This window comes from Natrix helvetica (genome assembly GCF_964273705.1).
Source record: "Natrix helvetica genome assembly, chromosome: 14".
Classification (NCBI taxonomy): Eukaryota; Metazoa; Chordata; class Lepidosauria; order Squamata; family Natricidae; genus Natrix; species Natrix helvetica.
This window is the reverse complement of record NC_138564.1, coordinates 1,123,894-1,147,757: the sequence shown is the minus strand read 5'-3', so window position 1 is coordinate 1,147,757 and position 23,864 is coordinate 1,123,894. Positions and strand designations below refer to the sequence as shown.

The 23,864-nt window shown below is 45.4% G+C and overlaps 2 protein-coding genes across 4 annotated transcripts in view; both read left to right on the top strand.

The window, feature by feature from the left end:
* Positions 1–4,776, top strand: part of BCR (BCR activator of RhoGEF and GTPase) — a 79,711-nt gene extending 74,935 nt beyond the window's left edge. Inside the window, exons 22-23 of the mRNA XM_081966547.1 lie at positions 1,419–1,581; positions 2,120–4,776. Of these exons, the coding sequence (XP_081822673.1) occupies positions 1,419–1,581; positions 2,120–2,209 (253 nt within the window). The 3' untranslated portion in view covers positions 2,210–4,776. The remainder of the gene's footprint in view (positions 1–1,418; positions 1,582–2,119) is intronic.
* Positions 4,777–8,543: 3,767 nt separating this feature from the next.
* The window catches only part of SPECC1L (sperm antigen with calponin homology and coiled-coil domains 1 like), a 61,310-nt gene continuing 45,989 nt past the window's right edge, over positions 8,544–23,864 (top strand). For 2 of the 3 annotated variants that reach the window (XM_081966678.1, XM_081966677.1), the window contains exons 1-4: positions 8,544–8,696; positions 13,474–13,662; positions 19,250–19,409; positions 21,707–23,340. In XM_081966678.1, coding sequence (XP_081822804.1) covers positions 13,510–13,662; positions 19,250–19,409; positions 21,707–23,340 — 1,947 coding nt within the window. In that variant the 5' untranslated portion in view covers positions 8,544–8,696; positions 13,474–13,509. Of the gene's footprint in view, positions 8,697–11,464; positions 11,553–13,473; positions 13,663–19,249; positions 19,410–21,706; positions 23,341–23,864 lie in introns of all 3 variants that reach the window. The other variant, XM_081966676.1, reaches the window with a different exon arrangement.

The following is a 23,864-nucleotide window of genomic DNA, read 5'->3' as shown; positions in this document are numbered from 1 at the left end:
CCTCTTCCCTCCCGAGCCCTGCCTGGCCCTGCAGGAGAAGAGCAGCAGACACTGAAGACTCAAGCATCCTGGCAGGAGGACTGGGGGCGCTTCAGGCTGCTCACCCAACTCCCCCTTTAAATAATAATAATAATAATAATAATAATAATAATAATAATAATAATAATAATAATAATAATAATAATAATAATAATAATAATAATAATAATAACCTCTGTGATTTTGGTCCTTCATCTCACGCTGCAAAAGCCTGGAAGAGTTCCCCCACTTCAGTCTCCAGCCTTTCCTTCCAAGGAAAAGCTTAGGTTTCCCTTGGCAGCCATGGGGGATCCAAGAGCCCAGAAGAGAATAAGGGCTGAGGCCATGCAGGCGGGCAGGGCATCCTTGGCAGAGCAACCTTCCTCCCCCCATAATCCACCCCTCTTGCTGAAGGGGGGCCAGGAGAGCTCTGACCTTCCCTTTTGGGGAGGGAGACAGTAGCAGGAGGTTATGGAGTCTCTGGGCTCCTGGGAGTTCAGACCTGGGCATGGGGCAGAGGCTACCCTGGGGACTGTCCTGTGGCAGTCTTTGGATGGAGCTGGCGCAGACCTCTGCATCTTGGATCTTTCAATGACATGTGACCAAAGTCTCCTTCTGAGCTGCTGCGAAGGTGGGCAACTGGGGACGGGATGATTCTTTGGTTCCATGCCTACCTGAGCAGGTGGGTCCAGAGGATGGGCAACACAGATGGATGAAGATTTCTGTGATGTATCACCATCCTGAATGCAGAGTAGCTTTTATTCATTGTACAGTTTAATGCCAATGAATTTTTGTGATTTCTGGTAGTTGAAATGTGTTTGAATATTAGTAGCTCGTGTTGGTAGTTAGGCTGTTGGTTTGAAAATGTAGAAATATCTGAACAAACACCATTCAGACTACGTTGCATCTCACTAAAAGGTCTTTAAAGTCCTCCGTTCTGACAAACAAGCAAAAGAGTTGTTTCTTTTTTTGCCACGGGATTTTTAAAAAATCCACTCTGGATTCCTTCTTTTCGAAGTAGGGATTTGCAGAAATTCTCCTGGCATTTTGGACATATTTAGATCAGTAACAGAACATGTGAGGTCAAATCTGCCTGTTCAAGACCGCTGTTTCCCATTTGGTCCTGACCTGATAAGATGTATAAGTTGGGATAGTGTTTCTTTTAAACTGCCTCACCTAATTATCCCTTTCCCCAATTGTGAATCATATTTTCACTCTCACAAACAACCAGACTTTCTAATTTTATATCGGTGTCCAAAACTGAGCCATGATTCACAAACAAGTCATTACAAATTGCTCCATTGCCCCCGGGATAGGCCCCTTGGGAGTCATTTCCCCCAGTTTGAATACCACTGTCTTGGATTATAACTTTCTTTTCCCCGTCCTATCTATTGTTTCAGAGTTGCTGAAAAGGAGAACATCAACAAGATGTCGCTTCACAACCTGGCCACCGTTTTTGGACCAACATTACTCAGACCGTCAGAAAAAGACAGCAAAATTCCTGCCAATCCAATGCAACCCATGGCCATGGCTGACAGCTGGTCACTCGAAGTCATGTCCCAGGTAAAAGCAAATGGGGTCTCTAAGTCAATGTTTCTCAACCTTGACAGCTTGAAGATGTGTGGACTCCAACTCCCAGAATTCTCCCAGGCAGCAGATGGAATTGAAGTCCACGCTTCTTCAGGTTGCCATGGTTGATAAGCTCTGGCCCGAGGAAGCTTCGATCCTTAATGTCAGCTGATCAACAAAACGCAGGGTTTCACAGGGACCCAGATTTCTCTTGGGACCCCACAGGGATCAAAGGGAAATGAGGGAAGAGCCCATTACCCGTAGTGGGAGGAAAGGATTTAGATCCCATTGCAGGCCGCATTCGAATTTTGTTTGCCTTGGGGGGGAGGCTGGCCTGGTCGTTGCTGCCAACTGGAGGTGGGGTGGTCTGGGGGGGGAGCAGCATGGCCTGGTCCCTCGCCGCCTCCAGGACTGCCCAGGAAAGTCAATTAAACTATCCTTGCAAGACTCCTCTGGCCACAGCTGCCATTGCTGTTGCCCCTCCCCCTCACCAATTGATCTGTTCCCCTCCCTTCTCTTGCCTGTGTTCCAGGTTCAGGTTCTCCTCTATTTCCTGCAACTTGAGACGATTCCCACCCCGGACAGCAAGAGGCAGAGTATCCTCTTCTCCACTGAGGTGTAGAAGCCAGAAGCTCCATCCATCCATCCACCCGTCCCTCCCTCTGACCTTCCAGCCTTTCCGTCCCCTTCGGAAGGAGAGAAAGCCCTCCCTTCCCCCCCCCCTCTGTTGACCAAGAAGCCACCGGGGGAAGGTCATTGGCTTCAGGGAAAGATTCCTTTCACCAGATCAGGAAAAGAGCAACAGGGGAAAGCTGCCTTGGGAAGGAATGGGCCCGAAGGAATTCCTGGGAGGATTTTTGCAGTGGAATTCATGTGACGTTTGGGAAGTTCTGGGAGTCTTTTCTTCTTGGGCGCCTTTGAAGAGCAGAAGGATTTTCCTTCGATGGCCACTGTTGTGGATTTGAATGGAGTGCCACAAGGATGTTCAACCGTCATGGCCACTACTTGCAAATTTAGAACTCAATTTAAACATTTCGTTTTAATAAGTAAACAAATTAGGAGCTTCATGCACAATCAGGACATTTAAAAAATCTTTTCCTTGCCTTTTATCCTTTGACTCTCTTTTGGTGGAAAGTTTTACCCAAGGTGCATCATCTAATCACTTAGAAGAGAATAAAGGCCAGAATGGGGAGGAGAAGGAGGTGATGGCCAGCTCTTAAGGCCTTCTCCTTTTCCACAAAGGATGGGAGGTGTGTGGAGAAGGTGCTGAGGTCTTCAGGCGTTGTAAAGACTGGAGAAGATAATCTGCAAAACCGCCCCTTTCATAAACAAAGGCCTCGTGCAGCAGCATAAGGACTTCAGCTGATGGTGGGTTTCTCCGCAGTTGGGCCAAAGCTGGCCTCCCCCCTCCCAGCTGCTAAACAGTCCTCGGATCCGCTGGCGGGAATTGGGAGGGTAGGATTGGGCCTCTCTGCTCTTTCTTGGTTGGGACTTTGACTTTGCTTATGGAAAATATTTTTTTTCACTGCCATCCTGTTTTTGCTGGGAAAGAGAAATGTTTTGATAAGATGTTTTAATAACTTGTACAATGGTGATTGAGGGACCATTTTATATTTTTCAGAAATTCCAACAGTTTGTTTTAAGATTGACAGGCATTATTCATGAATTGTAATGCTGGAAAAGAATCAACCCTGGCAGTCAGAAATAGGGATTAAGCCCAGAGTCCTCACACAGGAAAGGATCTCTTTGTGTTTCATATTTGCCAGAAACAATGTCCGTATCAGTCCATCATACAGCATAAGTATTGTCTTGTAAATTCAAAGCCACTTTTTCCGAGATGTTCAGAAGTGACTTGGAAGGCTAAAATGTTCAACTCTGGCTAATGGGCAAGAGACTAGGAAGCTAAACTGAAATTCTGGTTTTGTTCAGAGAGGTTATGAATAGGGAATGAGGAGCTTTGCCCACAGTTTCCCATGCTTTGGGTAAGGAACGGAATTCTGTTTGCTAAAGGGGACTAAAAATCGCTACAGAAGCATGAGGCTCCGTAGCTGCTTTGATCCCCAAGTTGTACAATTCAGCTATTTTAACACTGGGAACGAACCCATCCGGGAGTGGCTGGATGGCGGTGTCTGACTATCTCAGCGTCTCTCATTCCAGGAAATATTTAAATAGGAATCCCATATTGCTTTTCCTTTCAGAAGTCTAGAAGTTAGAACTCTGTTCTGCTGTCCTAGTTTGGATGGTGATGTACCTCAGTATATGAAGACGAGATACATAACCCTTTTTGCTGAGGTGCCCATATATTTGTTCCTCAGTCCTCCTTTTGCCAAAACTGGATTTTTTCTCCCAACTTTCTACCATGGAAAGGGGCTTTCGGACAAGCTGATGGAGGATCCAGGGACAAAAGGCATTGCCTGTCTTTATGTCAGTTGGAAGAGAAGACTCATCCACCAAAGGTCCCTTCTGAAGGGCGCCTCAGTGAAGTAAGGGTTCTAAATAGGGGAATCATTTAAGTAAGATTTTTTTAAAAAAAATCAAAACTAAATGTGATGGTATTTTTAATTACTGTTATTTGAGGCAACCAATATTCAATAACCCTATAATGAAAGTCTAGACTGAAGCTTTCTCATTCCCTCAGCCAGTCATATGTCTATTTTTCTAAGGTAACTGTTGTAGGTTACTCCCTTATGAAGAGACAGGGGAAAAGGTTGTGAGGACGGAAAGTATTTGGATACCAGGTTTGTTCATCAGAACTGAACCACCCCCAGTTGTCATCTTGCAGAGAAATGGTTCATGTTGGCCCAGGAGTCTCCTACGCCTTGCCTGCAGTATCCTTCTTTTCTCCTCGGCCTTGCTCGAGGTTAGGCATCAAGATATTCACTCACAGAATAAGGGAGAGTCCTCCCCAAATTCTCTAGAGTGCCAACTAAGTATTTGGACTACAGTGGAAGGAACTTCCACCTTCCCCTCTGTTCAGAATCCTCAGACAAGTATTGTAGGCTCTCCAAGTCCTCCTTATAGGGCCCAGTAGTATATTAACAGCCGGCCCAATGGGGTAGTAGAGATTGGGAGTGTTAATAAAGCTCATTTGAGTCACTAAAAGTCATAACAGGTTTAAGGAAGGCCACAGTGTTGTTTTGTGAACTTGAGGCATGTCTTGAAAATTAAAGTTTTAAGGGCTTTTATTTATTTATTTTATTGATTTCTTTAAAGCAGTACAATTACTGAAAGGCTGCAGTTTCCTCCTTGCATTGTTATATTCCATAATATCCAGAACTGCAGGAATGGCAAAGCCATCCCACCGAAGAAATGGGCCAATCTCTTCTGCTTGACTGCTCTTTCTGGCATTTTTGGTTTATATATAGTTGTTCTGTCCGTACTGAGTTGATGAAGCTAGATAAAAGGAAGACAGTGTGTGCTGGAGATCTGCAAGAGGATTACTTTGATATCCAGGCAAATTTTACATGCAGGCATGTAGGTATTGGAAGAGATTGTATAATTTAAGCATTAATTTGTTTTAATTATAAACCTATGCTTTTCTGAAAAGTGATAATCTTGTGCTTCAGAAACGAATGTCTCAAATGGAACTGAGCCGAGGGGCTCATTTCTTTCCAAGAAGTAGCAACATCAAATCCCTCCAGTTCTTCCAATCCCTTCTATTTTTCTAGGTCCTCAGTTTTGTGAAGTGGCTCCAAGAATCATTTTCCTTGACTCTGCTTGACTTTAAAACAGCCAGTGGCTGTGTTTTGCAAAATAGCCGACAATGTTTTAATATTACATGAATGAACAACGCACGACCTCTGGAAATACAAGACCCTGAAAGATGTCGCAGGTGATGCAATTTTGTGCCAATCCAGCCCATGGGATTAGTTTGTGGTTCAGTATGTTATGTAAACCTAGGAAACTGGTTTGAATAAACCGTGATTAAATTAATGGGTAAATGTGTCATCCAAAGACACCCAATGACAAAGCCCTCCCCCTCCCATGTCTTTAACGATGAAATGATAAGGAAATCAAGAGCCAATTTTGCACAGCGTTTCCTCATCTGTTTTGTCCCTCTGCAATTCTCCCCTCGTTCTGTTGGTATTTGCATTCTGCTCTACTGACCAAGGATCGACCTGCATTTTTGAAGGTCACAGTTGTCAGGCAGAAACTGGTTTCCACACCAGGAGCTTCTACTGCATTCTAGAGGAATGGACTACAATTAGCCAGAGAAATTGGGAGAAGAAAGCCTGTCCTGTGGCCTCCCTAAAGCCAAGTCAACACATGAGAGCTTAGCCACCATTCAGTGTCCATCAGATAAGCCCTATTCACCAATTTCAATTTATTGTTCATTTATTTAGCATGTGGCATATTACACATGGACTACATGTATAATACACACACACACACACACACCACCTACATTAGTAAAACACAATAAAAAATGTTTAAAAGATCTATGTTCAAATACCAGTCTCTAAGCCATGTAACCATTGAAGTGCAGCATCGTTTATATTTTAAAAAAAAACTGATGCTGGGCCTCTATAGGCCCTCAGTTCACAGCCGGTCACAATGTGATCTACGGTTGGATGTGGGACCCTGCATGTATGATTCCTCTTCATGCATAAAAGGAGGGGAAAGATCCGGTGTCCCTTTGGGAACATCTGAGCCTCCTGGAGTCACCAAGATTCCACTGATCCACCCATGAGATGAAGCAGCCCTTCAGACGGTGACACAGTGGCCGTCTGTGGCTGGGGCACGGTTGTTTGCCCCTGAATCCACCCCTGGAGTTGCCTAGGGTAAACCTGGAAAACTCTTGATGGTGGAACTCACATTATCAATGTAAACACAGCTTCTAGAGGAAATTGGACAAGCTTCCAGCTGGTTTTTTTAGAGGGATTCTGTTCCTAAGACAACACTACCTAACAGGGTCTTACATTCCAACTACAATCATGCAGTCCCAACACTTTCTCAAGGCATGAAATCATAGATTTGCCACTATTGTAGCAAATGCAAACATGCTTCCCCCCCCCCCCAGGAATTGCCTCCCCCAAGGAGGGAACAGCCCTGCCTGGAAGGAGAGAAAAGGGGCTTGCCGGCAATTCCTACTTGACCCCCAGGTAGCTTCCTCCAAATGTACCTAGGAAGCTATACAAGCCCTAAAGCACTTGAATGAAAACTTAATCAGTTTACTAATTCAGCCTGGTTGATTTATTCTTGCATTTCACTGTTCTAAAAATTTAACCCATTACACTTTGATCTTTTTTGAGCAGGTTGGAAAAATTAAGTGTCTTGCATGGACTGTGAAAATCAACACAAAGTTGACACAGTTGAGAAACACTGGTCCAGAGTGAAGCAGGGCACTGTGGAGTGGACATTCCAAAACACTGTGTGTGTGTGTGTGTTTTACACTAGAAGACACCCTAATCTTGTTGAGTCCTTTTCTGAAGAGGCTTTGCCCGAGGCTTAAGACAGAAGCTGATGATGTACTACAAAGAGTGGCACGTGGGTGCCCTGCAGAGCTCTCCCAGGAAGTAACAGGCTCAGAGGTCATGGTCCTTCTCTCTTCAGCAGAGTCTCTCATAGCCTGCGAGCTTTGCTCTGCCAGGGCAGCCTGCTCCATGAAGCTTTGCCCTCCTGATGGGATTGTTGGGCAGAGATTCCAATTCTCCTGTTTGAGACACCGGTTGGATTATATTCTATTGCTTGTGTTTGCATTATCCTGCATTCCAATATGACGTGGTCCTTCTTGGCCAATGTTCCCACAACTTCAACTCCCTCTATCGCTTCTTCTCTATTAGTAAGAATTAGGTCCAGTACAACTTTCCCTCTAGTTCCCTCCTCAAACTTCTGGATAACAAAGGTTGAGGAGGGAACTAGAGGGAAAACTACGGCCCTAATAGGAGGATGCTGTGAATCGTATGTGCCATTCATAAGAACCTCTTGGAGGTGAGGCCACTGATCGCCAGCCTTAGGAAAAAGCTGGCGTTCGTCTGCCAAGGTTGCTTAGGATCCCTACCCGAGACTCTGCTGCCAGCTGAGGCCACAAAGCGGCTGCCAAGGATGTCCTGCATGAAAGACACCCAATTCTAGCAAAATGGGTCTGAGGTGAGGCCCCAGCCGTGCTTGCTGCTACTTGCCCTGAAGGCCCCCCTGGCCTCAAAGGTGTGTTTTCCTTGGCTTGGGCAGCTCCTGTAGGAAAAGACAGGTGCGGATAGGTGTGCATGTTCCCATTCTCCCCAAGGCACCTGGAAGCACAACAGCCGCTCTGGAAGTTCCCCACGAACCCCTTGGAGAGCTTGCATGGCCTCCCTATCACAGCTTGCTAATAAGATAGCAAAACCATACGTATCTGAACTGGGCCTGTGGGGAGTGTGTGTGTGTGGGGGGGGGGCACAGCTTCACCTCCCCTCCCCCAATTGAATTGGGTTGTCACTCTAAAGTGGCACTTCCTGCTTTCATCTCCTGGCCCTCAAAGCCCCGGGGGCTTCCAGAGGGGCGTCGCTGCCTGGGCTTCCCTTGGGCCCGTCTCCAGAGGTGGCTCAAAAGGAACACCAGGCGTTTTCACTGGAAGCCCGAAGGGACCAAATGGGGAGATGAACCGCAAGGGCCGCCGGAGCCAGAAGGGGCTCCCGGCTCAGCCCTTCGCCACCAACCAGCCCACCCTGCCTGGCTGGAGGCTCCCAGGAGCCGAACCCGCTCGGGAGGGCGCCAGGAGCGAAGGCCTAGCGTGCACTGGCGAGGAGCGGACGGGGAGGGCGGAAAAGGAATGAAGTGGTAATGATGGAAAGGGAGGAAGGAAGAACGAAGGGAAAGAGGGGGAGAGAAAAAGGAAGGAAGGAAATGAGAATAAAAGGGAGGGAGGGAGGGAAGAAGGAAAAGAAAGAGGGAGGAAAAGAAAGAGGGAGGGAGTAGCACTGCACAGCCGGCGAAGAGCAGCAGCAGCTGACTGGCCCCGCCCCTGCCTATGCGCGTGCGCTCTCCCCTCGCCAGGCTTGAGGCGGGGCGCGCTGTCGCGTCCGCATCGGCGCCTGCGCAGTGGCGCCCAGCGCGCTGAGGGACCGGAGGAGGAGCGTCGCCCCCGCCCGCCCGGTCTCCCTCCGCCGAAGGAGGCAGCGGCGCTTCAGGTAAGGCCGGGGCGGTGGCCCAACCCCCGGAGGTCCGACCCGCGACCGGGCCGCCTGCCCGCCGCGCCGGCCGCCCTCTGGCACGCTCGGCCTTTGGGGCCCGGAGAGCTCGCCGCGCGGGGCAGGTGGGCCCGGCCAGTCCGCGGCGGAGGCGGGCCGGGCGGGCGGACGCGGCTCTGAGGCGGCCCTGGCGGCGTCGGGCGTTTGCCCGGAGAGCGGCGTTGCTAGGCGGGCTGCGCGGGGGAGGCGTGTCTGTGGGGCGCGGAGGGCGGGGGAGGGCCGCGGGGGCTTCCCCACCTGGGTCTCCGAGGCCTGCGCAGCTCCCAGGACCCCCAGCCCGCCTCGCTTGCCGTCCGCCCGTCTTCAAAGTGGCCCCGGTTGGGCCGCCCGGCGGAGCTCTGAGCGGGAGACGCCGGTTGCCCCTCAGTCCCAGCTGATGGACGGAGCCCTCGGAAGGGTTGTCCACCCCGCCTGGTCTTTGCTCTGGGGCAGCGGCGGCCCTCGGAAAGCTGCCTGCGGGGAGATTTGGTTGTAATTGGTGTACATTCAAAGGGACAACGACGTTATTCTAAGCTTTGCCTTGAGGGGGTGGTGGGGGCAAGCCCTTTACGCCCTTCTTGGCCTGCTCCTCTTTCAGTGGACCTTCTCGTGGGCAATTAATCAGTAAAAGTCCCAGATTCCTGGAATGTGATGGGGAGGCTGTTCGTGACAAGCTCATCAATCATTTGAGGAAGAGAATTGGGACTTGACATAGTTTAAGTCACTTGAGATCTTTGTACCCATAATTCAAACAGAGAGTCTGAATTCTGCTGGGCATCTGGAGTCCAGTATATGAGATTTGGGTACTGTAATGAGATTAAAGCAGCAGGACTAATTGGGTTAGAACAGATGAAACCTGTGGCGGATCTGTCTCTTAAGTAAAGATCAGAATGAAATCTGAAATCCCTGTGAAATCTTCCGGTGGAAGCCAATGACTTCAAGTTGTTTGTTTACTGGTCTTAAAGATTTGCTAAAGCTGTTGCTCAAACCTTTGATTCAAATGTGATTGAGAAATTAACATAATTCTTAGCAAGAACTGGGTGTATACCAAATAGCTGGCATGCTGTCCAGCTAAATGTGTCTTATTGCAAGCTGGACCACAACAAAATGTTGCAGCATATAGCAGCCTCTTTCTCCCACCCTACTTTCTGTAGTAACGGTGTATGCTGTCGATGATAGCCCACTTCTCCCCCATCCCTTTTTTGTAAAATAAAATATTGTTTTTCTTTCTTGCAAGTCCCCTGTGTGTGAGTGGTACTTTTTGGAGTATATAATGATTGACATTGTGCACAGTTTACTGTTAAGGAGTAAGAGTAACTGGTTTTGAATGTATTCTTAGATTTAAAATAAACTTGTAGTGGAAAAGTTAATACTGTTCTGAGCTTGGAACGAAGCACCTTGCATTCCAGAGCTTTGTTCCAAGCTTTGGACAAAATTTAGTGTGCTCCTTCCATGTTGTTCCAAGCATTCTGATATCCTGTAATTAAAATTCCAGTAAGCCATGCAGAGTTTGTGGGTACATTTATCATTAGAACAGTAGGCATGAGCATGGCAATTGGTTGGAATTATTTGAGAAGGAATGGAAGGGGGAGACACTTGAATATTATTTATTATCAATTATTTAAATGTTTTATAGCCCAGCTATTCCAGAAAATTCTGGATAGTTTACCAAAGAGGGGACCTGGAGCACATCAACAAACAATTGTAGATACGTGGTCCCTTGTATAACTACGTTCTATGCATTGAAGAGCCTTATATAGCACAAAGAGCTTTGTAGGTGACAGCATCACCCAGAAACCCACTGCCAACCAATACAACTTGTATAGCATCAGTGACACCATGTGCCCATGGCTCACCTAGCCAAAAATGCCTGCTACTGCTTGTGCTACTGCATTTTGAATCAACTGTTTGGTCTTCAAGGGCAGCCTGGGGTAGAATGCATTATAGTAGTTCAATTACAAAATGATCAGGGCATGAGTGACCGTCTGAAGGGCCTTCCAGTCAAGGAAGGAAACACTGGATGAACCCCCATTGATCGCAAACTGTCCTCATCCAAGACTAACAGTGAAACCTTACTGACCCAGGGGGCCAAACAGCCACAGCGGTTCGGTCTTGTCAAGCCATTCAGGATTGACCCAAAATCTGTTCCATTCCATCAAACCTGAACAATTTCCAGACACTGGATTGACATCTTGACAACTTCACTCTACATGGGGCTGCCCTTGAAGACCCACCAGTTGATTCAAAGTGCAGTTGTACCAGCAGTAGCAAGCATCTTTTGCTCCATATGCCTATGGGTTAGATATAAAACTGCCACAATCTGATACTGATGATACCAAGTCCCTTTTGGGAGAGGGGGCGGTCTATAAGTGCGAATAAAGTAAGTAAGTAAGTAAGTAAGATGGATGGATGGCTTCGACCAGTGGCTTCATCTAAAGGTTAAACAGGACTTCTCCTGTTAAGAGTGTCAAGCTCTGAGTACGTCCCTCCCCCCACAAGTGGGTGGTCACCAGCATGATCCCTTCTTCCCCTCCATCAGCATAGTTGGGGGTGTACTATGTGCCATCCAGTAAATGGTGTACAGGATGAGGGTGGACATAAGTCACATGATTAAAATTTTGATGTGAAGGTAACCAAAACTGAGTTGCAGTTTGATGGTCTCCAGAGTACCATTGGTTTACAAAGGGCTAATATTACTAGAATTAATCTCATAGAGCTGCTATTTCCAGATTTGCCACCACAGGAAAGAAATGCTTAACAAGAAGCAGATTGAGCTTTGTGTGATACCAACATCTTATCTCAAAAGAGCATAATAAGGTGGGGCTCTGAGTAAGTTTGTGTATTTAAATGAATATTTAAGTGTAAGCATAGTAAGTTTACAGAAGCATTTTTTTCTTGGCCTCAAAGCTACTTCCAAGCAATTTTTATATACTTGTAAGTGCAGAGAAGAGCACAATCAGCCAAGGTTCTGGTTGTGACCATTTATTAGAAAGGAACACAGTAGATCCTGGGCAAATTAATCTCTAAGGATGTTAGAGCCCATGAAGAATATATCCCTTCTTTTCCTACCATGTTTGGGTTCCGTTCTTTCCACATTGTAAAACTGGGCATCCTAGAGCTTAGTCCTGACCAAAACATGATTGAAGATCGAAGTTTGGAGGTAATTTAAAAAGTCAGGGCCTTCTTTACCCTCTTTATTGCAAAGGTGGCTCTATAGATACAGCAGGCCGTGGGTCAAAAACATCGACCCAAAAACATGGTTCCCCCCCCCCCCAAACCAAATGAGCCTGAACAAGAACAGACTCAGCACCTTAATATTTCTCCAAGAAACCCTACTGAGAAATCTGGCTAGTCATGGGAGAAACATTCCAACAAACCCCTGCGCTTCTAACCCAGCAAGGAAACCTCTTCAAGTAGGTTGAAAAAACAGCCAAGACTTCCAGGGTGGATTCTGTGGAATAGAAGTTAGAGAGCTCCAACTTTGTGCACATTCAGTAACAGAAAAGCTGCCTTCCGTATAAACTGAAACTGCCCAGCTTTTAGTGGAAGAATTTGTAATAAACTGGCAAGAGGATGACTACAGTTTGAGTCACTGCAGCCAAATTAGCAACGGTCAGACCAGCTTTAAAGTTAACATTCTGTCACCTAGTGTCACAAATTACAAGACTAAATAATTTATTACAGCAAAACTCTTGTGGGATTAATACGGTGGACAGAAAAGTATGTAGGGTATTTTAATTGTTTCAATTATACTGATGCAGCTTTTGCCCCAACAAGCTTGTTTGAAAACCTAATTATCTTTGTTCTATTTATATTTCATTTCTACATGAAAAAAGTTGGTTCTCATTTTTCCTTGAGTGTACATATGAAATTGCAGATAAGGGGAAATGAGAAAGCTTTGGTGCCTTATCCTAGTCCATAAACTCTCTATAGATTTAAAAAAACCTACAGATTTCAGAAAGGAAGGAAGCTTTAAGCCAATGTAACTCGTACTAATTTTCTGATTACTAAATTATCTCATTTATATTTTCAATTAAAAGCCTCAATAGTGCTATTGCTCCAATTACATAAATATTTTTGGAGAGATGAGAATCAGAGAGGATAAAGATTTCAGATTTATTGGCCAATAATTGTTTAGAATCAAAGTAACAAAGTGCAGGGCAAAAGCTCTGCTGAATTTGGGAAAAGCAGAAAGAAGAAGCAACAGGCTTATACTGCTATGGAACTGCTTCCGGACTCAAGGCAGCGGGAGCAATATTCCCTTATGTGTTTCAATCTCCAACCGCCACTGAGCCACAATAGTATTTTAATTTGAGTAGAAAATAAAGGTGAACATCTTATCCTTGTTCTTCTAACAGTCTTCGTGTTTGGAGCTCATTTATAGGCAGGCAGAGGTCTTTTCAATTCAGGACTATTAAGTTACTGGAGATGCTACTGAAGAAGAAAAGATTGAAAGTTTTCTATCAACAAACACAAATGTATTCTCCAATGTAAAAAGAAGAAGAGGGGAACAAAAGGAAGAACCTCAGTGATGCTAGAAAATGAGTAAGAATTCCAAAGTTACTTAGAATCTAGGTAAATCTGGGTTTGGACTGAGCTGAGCAGGTTCCAGGGAGACCGGAGGTATTACTGTAGGATTTGTAGTCTGTGCAAAAAGTGGGACTATTTATAGGTGTTGAATAGTTACTATATAAATAATCACGCCCTCAATTTTTGAAAATCTGTTTTCTCTCTGCAGATTGTTAGTAAATGTATATCAAGCAGGCAGCCAAGAATGAAGAAAGCAAGCCGGAATATTAGTTCGGTGCCCAAAGTGCCTGGAATAACTAAAATGCAAGCAGTAGAGAAAATTAAAACAGAGACCAGTTCCACAACGTCTGCAGCAACGAAACTTCCAAAAGCAGGAACAGCAGCCTCTTTCCTGAAGGTAAGGCACAACTCTTTTGATATCAACAGAGGGCCCTGGCATGAGCAGCAGAGAAAATGCTGCAAATACGCCTGTATATTGTATATTGACAGTTTTTTTATTGTTGCTTCCTGTACGTGGGGTTATACGTTCTCTACAGATAAGTTTTCTAACTGTAGAGAAATGCAGACAGGACCTGCACTGTTTATGAAGTCTTGCAGATAGAAATAATTCTGCCCTCTTCGGTGAATTTGAGTTGGATTCATCCAATTAATATTCTTACATTTTCACCCTGTTCCCATGATGCACTTAAATTTGAGTCCCACACTTAGGTACAGCAGCTAGTCCTGAAGTTACAACCCACTCATTCAACAACTGTCCAAAGTTATGATGGCATTCAGTGAGTGGTTTTTACAGTTGGTGCTTTAGGTTCTGGCTGTGGGAGCACTCCCCAGGCGGGGTAGGGCCAGTTGGGTACTTAGCAACCAGCTTGTACCTGCTGTGGTTGCAGTCATCACGATTTGCAACTTTTCCTGCTGCTTTTCACAATGAGGAGACCCAGCCCATAGCAAGTAGTGCCTGCAGCCCCCACCCACTTGTGACCCACACCACATTCCCTAGGCCCCATTTGCAGCATCCCCCTACAGCAATCATGCACCCCACCGCGTTCCTGATTTGAGGGTCATAAAAAAATTAAAAACATTGTTAGCTGCGAAGTTGTGCCTGACCCATCGCGACCCCATGGACAACGCTGTCCATGGGGTTTTCATGGCAAAGATACTGGAGTGGGTTGTCATTCCCTTCTCCAGTGGATCACGTTTTGTCAGAGCCCTCTGCTATGACCTGTCCGTCTTGGGTGGCCCTGCACAGCATAGCTCATAGCTTCATTGAGCTACGCAAGCCCCTTCACCACGACAAGGCAGTAATCCATGAAGGGGATTAAAAACATAGCAGTTAGGAATAACAGCCTATGATGCCCAAGGTAAATAGTGCAATGCAACCATAAAAAACAAGGGAGCTCTAAACTCCTGACCCAAATGCCTGGGAAACAAGCCAGTGTCTCAGTGTCTTGCGAAAGGCTAGCTGAGTCAGGGCTACCTGTATCTGTAGGGGATGCTGCTCCATAAGGCAAGTGCTGCCACAGAAAAAACATGATTTCTGTATCTACCAGGATGACGTATTTTAAATGGAGGGGACCCAAACCACGCCCCACTCAGTGCCACAAGCAGAAACCATGGGAGAAAGGCAGCCCTACTCTAGAAAGGAGAGAGTAGTTTTGGGAAAGAGCAAAGTTCTGTTACCAAGGCAATAAACAGATAAACATAAACTTTAGTTCCTACCAAGGTAGAGATTTATGAAAGCAGCCTTCCATTCCCAATTCATATGACAATACAAGGCAGGAGGGGAAATATATTCAGACTTGTGGCTACAAATATTCTAATAAAAGTGGTTAGGGTTGGGTTTGTCTGTTTCCCAGGAAACTTAGGCCACACAGGATTTTATAGGTTACAACTGCCTTGAATTGCACCTGGAAGCTTTCTGAGAGCCAGTGCAGCTTGCAGAGTAGAGATGTTAGATGGATGTAGCCAGAGGTATCAAAAACTACCTGCGCTGTTGCATTCTGGACCAGTAGCAGCTTCCAAATGATCTTCAAGGACAGCCCCATGTAGAGGTCATTGCAGTAATCCAATTGGGAGGTGACTGTGGCATGAGCCTTATGAGCCAGAAACTGGTGCACAAGTCAAGTTGTGCAAAGGCACCCCCAGCCATGGCTGCCACTCGCCCATGAGCAGGAACCAAGAGGACCTTCAGGTTGCCCACTGATTCTGACTGGGGAAGTGTACCCACAGGCAGAGCCAGAGATGAGATATCTCACCCGGGGGGCTTTAAACCCACCGCTGCCACTTGCCAGAGTTCAGCCAAAGCTAATTTCATATCCCGCCCCTCACAGCCTGGGCCTTGGCAATGTTGTTTGGTCAGCCAAGAAGGATACAACTGTGTATCAAATAGGATGTCAGGGTTCCAAGTAGCGTACCCATAGCAAACAAAATTCTCTGAGGCAGGTGAGTTCCTCAAAGAATGTTTTTATTAGGTATGTCATTGGCCTAGGCTGGTAAAAACCGACTGATTATTCCTGCGATGTTCACCTAATGAAAAGTAGAAGTCACTTTTTCAAAACAATCAGTCACATGGTCCAATCAGAATACTGTCCCGTTGCTAGGCGACCCCAGTCCCTCCTTCTGAGCACCTGCAGGAATGTCCTTGGTTCCCAAGAGAAAGTATTTTTGTTTTGACTACAACAGCCCAACTATCTCTATTTGCCCCCCCCCCCCCGGTCCCTCTTCTCCAGTATGTCAGTGCTGAAGTCTCAATATGGTCTCAGTCAGGTCAGCTTCAGGATTGACATAGGAATGGTAATAGCAGAATTGGAAGGTACCTTGGAGGTCTTCCAGTCCAACCCCCTGTTCAAGGAGGAACCGTTTACCATTTCAAAGTGAATGTGGTAAGGAAGTAGAGCCCCAGAGCACCCCACAGGACCAGGATGGACACACACTTTCTATCCTGAATCTGCCCAAGATTATCCAGTGTGATCAGTGCCCTTTCAGTATTGTCACTGGGCTGATTCCAGACTGAAAAGAGTCCATATAATCTATTGCTTTCAGGGACTTTTGGAGCGATAAACCGACAACCTTCTCTACGAATGGAAGGTTGAAGACTGTACAAAAAGGTCAGATCTATTGGGCCCATTATGGGGCTTCAGGCAGATGGGACCATACCCTCCAGCAGAGGGTCCCTCGCCTCCCAGAAGATCTTGATCAACCAGGAGGAACAGGGAACTGAAATACCGGGCGATGAACTCACAGCCCCAAGAGCCCTGTTCGGGTTTCAGTCCGACATCAGGAACATCAGGGCCAGTAGGTTGAACTCTTCCCGATAACTGGGCCAAGCTGTGCCTCAGGCAATTGCAAAAGACCGGTATGGTCAGATTCCAACTCTGAACAAATCTGAGCGACTTATCCAGCTGATGGCTAGAATAGTTCTCAGCACAGCCCAGCAGTTACCCCTGGGGCCTCTCCTTGCCCAGGAGGGACCGAGCTGCTCTGGCCACTGCTTCACATTTGTATGATAGGCACAGATGTCATCCCACCCATGATTTGGTGTACCTTATTTACTTGGTTGAATGGGGCTCCTGCACTCAGGAATTCAGGCCTCTCTCTGTTGAATGATCATTAAAGATTCATGCGTAGTAATTATAAGTCTGTGTAGCCAATAATAACTAGGGCTTGAAGGCTTACGGTTTATTTGCATGCCACTGGATCAGTCCCAGCAGCTAACTAATAATAATAAAGTAGAATGATGTGAGTTAATTAAAAGCACAGCATTATAATTCACATACCCGTCATAGTTATTTGTTAAATGTCTGTCAAACTGACAAGTTTTAAGGAGGTTATCCTGACTTGGGAAGTAAAAGAACTAGAAGCAAAAGTGATTTGAATAAGCTGGTTTACTGGGTAGAAAATAACGTTTTCACCCATTCAATGTTTTTCTCAACAAAAACTCCTTTTACTGTACACTGGTGGAACCTGTTTTAACTAGTTGTGGAACTCTTCATTTTTTGATGCATGGCAGTTTGTGGGCACTGCAGAGGGAAATCATTATCTTTATCTAAGGAAGAAGCTTAATATTTCTTCCCTTCTGTGTTTAGAGCAGCTCAGCAATAAAATCAATGCAAGTTTTCTGAGTTTTCAGCACAGGTAGTCCTTGAATTATGACCATCTTTTCAGCAACCATTCGAAGTTCCAGAGGCACTAAAGAAATGGGGGGTAGAATGTGTCTTCGGAGTTCCAGCTGTCCCAGCATCCCTGCAGTCGCATGATCACAATCTGGGCTCGCACTTATGACCGGTTGCAACAGCCCATGATCATGTGATCGGCATGTGCGACTTTCACTGCTGACTTCCACAGAAAGTCAATGGGGAAGCCAGCAGGGAAGATGACAAGACCCTGGGGTAATCCTCCCCCCCCCTCCCACCCTGCCAGCCATTCCCCCGCCCCCTCCTCCCCCTCCCCCACCTGGCAACAGCCTCCCTCCCCACCTGCTTGAGAACTACTGAGTTGGTTGTGGGAAGCAAGCAGGAAGTTGCCTAGTGAAACCATGTCGTTAATGGTGGGTTTGCCGTCACTAAGCACTCTAGTTGTGCTTTATGACTGCATTGCTTAGTGATTGAAATTCCGGTCTCAATTGCTGTCGCAAGTCAAGGACTACCTGTATATGTCTTCAAATTAGTTTCTTCGATGTTATGCCTGGTGTGTAATTACTTTTTTTAAAAATGTATTTTTTTAAAAAAAAATTCCAGTATTGTATCTCGTAGTACGTTCCCCTCCCTCTCCCCCACCCTCTTCCTCTCTTCTCTTGATATGCCAGAGTTTGTTTTGTTTTGATTATTTGACATGTTTTATCTTCTTTTGAAATTTTGTCATTTCCAATAAATTAATTGTTGTTTAACTTTATTTAATTCTTTCAATGCTTGTTCATCTAGACTGCTTTTAGGAATCTCTTTTAATTGTGATTTACCTCTATTATGGCCTTTTTTCTGATTTGCAGCAAGCCCAGCTCAGATTCCTCTCATAAGCTTTACAGGTCTCCCATATACTAGTTGTCTCTGACATCCCTGGAGTTGTAGTTACTTTTTAAAAAAGAATTTGCATTTCTGCTGTGTGCTTTCTTGAAGTACTGACCCCGCCCTATAGTGACATCGCCCTCTGAAAGTGGGAGAAGCTTCTTCCCGGCTGCATTTGGAAGCCAAGAGGGTGACCCAGGTTGTTCACCATTTTTGGGGTGGATTTTTGCAGGCTGAATCATGAAGCTCTTTTTACAACTTGACCTCTTTAGTTCCTTAATAGATTGTTCTTACCTGCCAGCATGTCTGTAATTAACCTACTTAACTTTAAAAGGAAAAAAAACAGATGTGGTAGAAATGCAGATGGTGAGAAGGAATGCTTAATCTGGGTAGGTCTGTTAAGGATGAGAGTGGACCCTCCATGAAAAGGATGAGAAGTTTGTTCCATTGTGTTGCTGCGATATTTATTTATTTTTAGTCATCCTTCGTCACTCTGCCTTTCTGCGATAGATAAATGGAAATGTTCTCATCTGATCATGACAAGAAACCAGACAAAAGATTTTCATGCAGATAAAAAGACAATCGTGATCATGTGACCATGGAGATGCTGCAACAATTGTGTGAAAACTGGTCATACGTCACTGTTTCAATGCTGTTGTAACAGTCACTAAATGAATGGTCGTAAGTGGAGGACTGCCTGTATAGGAAGAAAATTCTGCTCAGTTGAACCTGTGATGCATTGAAGAATGTACCATTCTTTCCCTTCATGGAAGAGGATTCACCTATGTTTTATATGCAGGAATGCTGGTTTATTATTATTATCATTATTGTAACTAATTATATTTTAATTCCAAATCTTTTACATTTATTTTTATTTATCACCCATTTCTCAGAAATTTGACTCTTGGCATAGGTGCCTGTAGTTAAAAAAAAGTTTGAGCTCCCGACCAGACCCTCTTAATGTGTGGCTTTTCCCCTGTCCTGCAGACAAAGAGCAACGACGATCTTTTAACTGGAATGGCCGGAGGGATGAACGTCAGCAACGGGGTCAAGGGGGGCAAGAAGAGTGTTTCTACCTCAACAGCCCCTTCTGCTGCTGGGAACACCACCATGAACCCTGCGGAGAGTAAATTAAAGTCCACTGCAGGTACAGATGCAGAGGTCTTTTTCTTAAGGCCACTGGCTGCACGGTGCTGTCCCAGAGGTGTTTCTTCAAGGGGCAACTGGACTTTCTGGTGTTTCTTTGAAGACTTTTCACTTCTCGTCCAAGAAGCTTCTTCACCTTTCTGACTGGATGTTGGGATATGGAAGGATTTATACTCTTTGGAGAAAGCTGGACATTTGCATTCTTTTAGTGAGTTGTTAAGGTCACCTGAAGGTTTATCTATCATCAGAGTCACCTGAGTGGTGCAAATGGGTGTGGAGCCTTCTGGAAACTGTTGAAAGGACTGTGTTGTAGACTGGAGATAGATGATGTCCTATCCCTCCCCCTCTGTGGAGTGTAGCCTGTTCAGTTTGGACATAAATGCCTCTTTGACCACTCTTTCAAACCAGCGGTCCTCTCTGTCCAAAATGTGGACTTTGCTGTCTTCAAAAGAGTGGCGTTTGTGGACTGCTGAATCTAGTCCTGATGGGTTTGTTCTCCTATGTTGTGCCATGCACTTATGGAGTAGCTATTTTGTTACTCCAATGTACAAATCTGCATATGGCTCACTGCATTGTACTGAATATACCACGTTGCTCAGTTTCTGTCTGAGTGTTTTATCCTTGGGGTGGACGAGCTTCTGCCTTAGTGTATTCTTGGGTTTGAAGTGTGCATGTATGTTATGTTGGCTGAAGATCCTCCTGAGCTTTTCCGATATGCCTGCAACCTACAGAATGACAACGTTGCTTTGTTTATTGTTTTTTTCGTTATGTGTCATGGAGGAGCTCCTGTAGGGTCTTTTTTGAGATTTGATGAAGGCCCACTTGGGATAGCCACACGTCCCGAGGGCTTCCTTCTTTTTCTTTCCCATCTTTGCTAGTAGGGAGGCCTTCAGCTCTGCTGACTCCCATTTTGTCTTCCAGTGGGTGGTGGGATTCAAAATGTAAATATTGATCTGTGTGGGTGGGTTTTCTGTAAACTTCAATGTTAAGGCTTCTCTCTTCCTTAATCTGTGCACAGTCCAGGAAGGCCAAGCTATTTCCCTTAACATCTTCCCGTGTGAATTGGAGGTATCTGTCCACAGAGTAGATAGGTTTGGTGAACGCTTCCAATTCCTGTGTTTTGATCTTGACCCACGTATCCTCCACATACCTATACCAGTGAGTGGGTGGAATTCCTGTGAAGGATTCTAAGGCTTTGGTTTCTACCTCTTCCGTGTTTGATCCTGATGACACAGATAAATCTCCAGGTGACCTTAACGACGAAAAGAATGCAAATGTCCAGCAGTCTGCAAGGAGTATAAATCCTTCCTTTCCCCACCATCCAGTCAGAGCTGAAGAAGCTCCTTGGATGAGAAGCGAAACATCTTCAAAGAAAAACCAGAAAGTCCAGTTATGCCTCTTGAAAAAGCACCTTTGGGATAACCATGACCTGGAGGACTGAGATTGTCTACATAGACACTGCACAGTGCTAATGCTCATTAGCAGCTAGTGGTGCCCAGTTGATCTTCTCTGGGCTCAGAACCTAAGCAGGCATGGGAGACCACCCTGTAATCTCAGTTTGACTAGATTGACAGGTTTAAAAAAAAAAGAGAAAAGTCAATGGCCAATCATGCCGTTATTCCTAGGAAATCTGCATGGCTGGGTGTCAATGAAATAAATCCAGCTCAACTCAAGTGGGGCTTGTTCACATGTCATGGCCTATATGACATGTTTAGTTCATATTCAATTACCTAGGATCATGAATGGATTACCTGCTAGTGCATTTGTTATATTTTAAAAATGTACTGCTGACTATAACTAGCCAGCTGTATATAACATGACATGCAAACAAATTAGCAAACGGAGATTACTACTTACTTTCCATGCCAGAACTACAAAATTGTTTTGAGTTCTGGTTTTGGAGAAGAAGAAGTAAACAATCGTGCTTGTGAAAGGAAGACCTTGGTACAGTCTTTGACTGCAAGCAGAATACGGACCATTAGTGCAACTGGAAAAATGAAGAGCTCCATTTTGGTCATCTGGATATGAAACTTTCTCAGAGACTTATCAGGGACCCACTGTGTTGTTTCTCCTATTTGTAGTATATGTAGCTACTCAGCATTAACTTTTATAGCTTATTGTGGTATGATTATTTTTATTTTGTATGTTGCTACACACAATTGTTTTCAATCATTAACTTTCAATATGTGCGTTAGAATTTATAGTCTCGTATTCCTGAAACAAATACTTTACCTTTTACAGAATTGTGCCTTTACCTACCAATTTAATTTATTTTTAATTTATTTTTAAACAACACAGGTACAAATTCTTCAGCTAAGCGTAGCACTTCATCTGGAAATAAGGAATCCAGCTCTTCTCGGGAAAGAATTCGTGACCGTTCGCGACCAACACAAAGCAAAAAACTGCCCCTGACTGGTCAGACGAGCAGCGATGTCCTTCTTGCAAAACGTTCCCGCAGCCGTGCCAGTCAGGATTCTGATGTCCGCATGAGCAAGTCAAAGTCAGACAATCAGATCAGTGATAAATCTGTTCTAGAGGCGAAAGTGAAGGATCTCCTGATGCTAGCCAAAACAAAAGACGTTGAGATCCTCCACTTAAGGAATGAACTAAGAGAGATGCGTGCTCAGCTGGGCCTTCATGAAGATCCGTTTGAGGGTGATGAAAAATCTGAGGATAAAGAAACAATTGTGATCCACCAGCCGACTGATGTGGAATCCACACTGCTGCATTTGCAAGAGCAAAACTCTGCCATACGAGAGGAGCTGAATCAGCTGAAGAATGAAAACCGGATGTTAAAAGATAGATTAAATGCCTTGGGTTTTTCTCTAGAGCAAAGGTTGGATAATTCCGAAAAGCTGTTTGGCTACCAATCTCTCAGCCCAGAAATAACAACTGGAAGCCACAGCGATGGTGGAGGAACTCTTACTTCTTCGGTGGAAGGTTCTGCTCCTGGTTCCATGGAAGATCTTTTAAGTCAGGACGAGAATACTTTGATGGACAATCAGCACAGCAACTCCATGGATAATCTAGATAGTGAGTGCAGTGAAGTGTACCAGCCGCTCACTTCCAGTGACGATGCTTTAGATGCCCCCTCGTCTTCAGAGTCGGAAGGATTGCCAAGCATAGAGACCTCAAGAAAAGGGAGCAGTGGCAATGCCAGCGAAGTGTCCGTGGCTTGTTTGACAGAACGGATTCATCAGATGGAAGAGAATCAACACAGCACAGCGGAAGAACTTCAAGCAACCCTTCAGGAACTTGCAGATCTACAGCAAATTACACAGGAGTTGAACAGTGAGAATGAAAGGCTTGGAGAGGAGAAGGTTATCCTCATGGAATCTTTGTGCCAGCAAAGTGATAAGTTGGAACACTTTAGCCGACAAATCGAGTATTTCCGCTCTCTTTTGGACGAGCATCATATATCCTATGTTATTGATGAAGACATGAAAAGTGGACGCTACATGGAGCTAGAGCAACGTTTTATGGACCTTGCAGAGAATGCACGTTTTGAAAGAGAGCAGCTTCTGGGTGTCCAGCAGCACCTGAGCAACACTTTGAAGATGGCTGAACAAGACAATAAGGAAGCCCAAGAGATGATCGGGGCGTTGAAGGAACGGAATCACCACATGGAGCGAATTCTTGACTCGGAGCAGAAAAGCAAGGCCACCCTGGCGGCCACCTTGGATGAGTACAAAGCCACCGTCTCCAGTGACCAAATTGAGATGAACCGGTTAAAAGCACAGCTCGAACACGAGAGGCAGAAAGTTGCTGAGCTCTATTCTATACACAAGTCGGGTGATAAGTCAGACATTCAGGACTTGCTGGAGAGTGTCAGGCTCGACAAAGAGAAAGCAGAGACGATAGCTGGCAACTTACAGGAAGAGCTTGCTCGGACACGTAATGATGCCAACCGTCTCCAAGATGCCATTGCAAAGGTAAAGGTCCAAAAGCGTCATTGGATAGGAAGGCTTTCCCAGGTGTGTTGAAAGTGGGAGGCAGGCAAATCACTTGGCAGCTTCTGTGAGCCACATGCATGACCTCCCGGCCTGTCCTTTGGTTCTCCCTTGAGTGCCTAGAGCTCGTTGCTGAGCTGCTCAGGCCCCGGACAGATCCTGCTTCAGGGCCACTCTGTCCTTCAAGGCTAAGCCTCCCTTTCCCTCAGAAGAATAAAGGTAGGAGGTTATGTTTCAGCTGTGAGCCGTGAGTAGCTATACAAGCATAGATGTGTCCAGTGGTGATGAGACGTTTTTCAGTAGCATGATAAATACATTGGCCTGGATAAATATTGGAACTAACCATAGTTGTGTTTTCCACCTCAAGGAGCACAGATGATTCGCAGCTTGAAGGTGTGTGGACTTCAACTCAGGAAGGCTGAGTGCAAGGATGACGGGGGAATTCTGGGAGTTGCAGTCCACACCTCTTCAAGTTACTAAGGTTAAGAAAGACTGCTCTTGTTCAA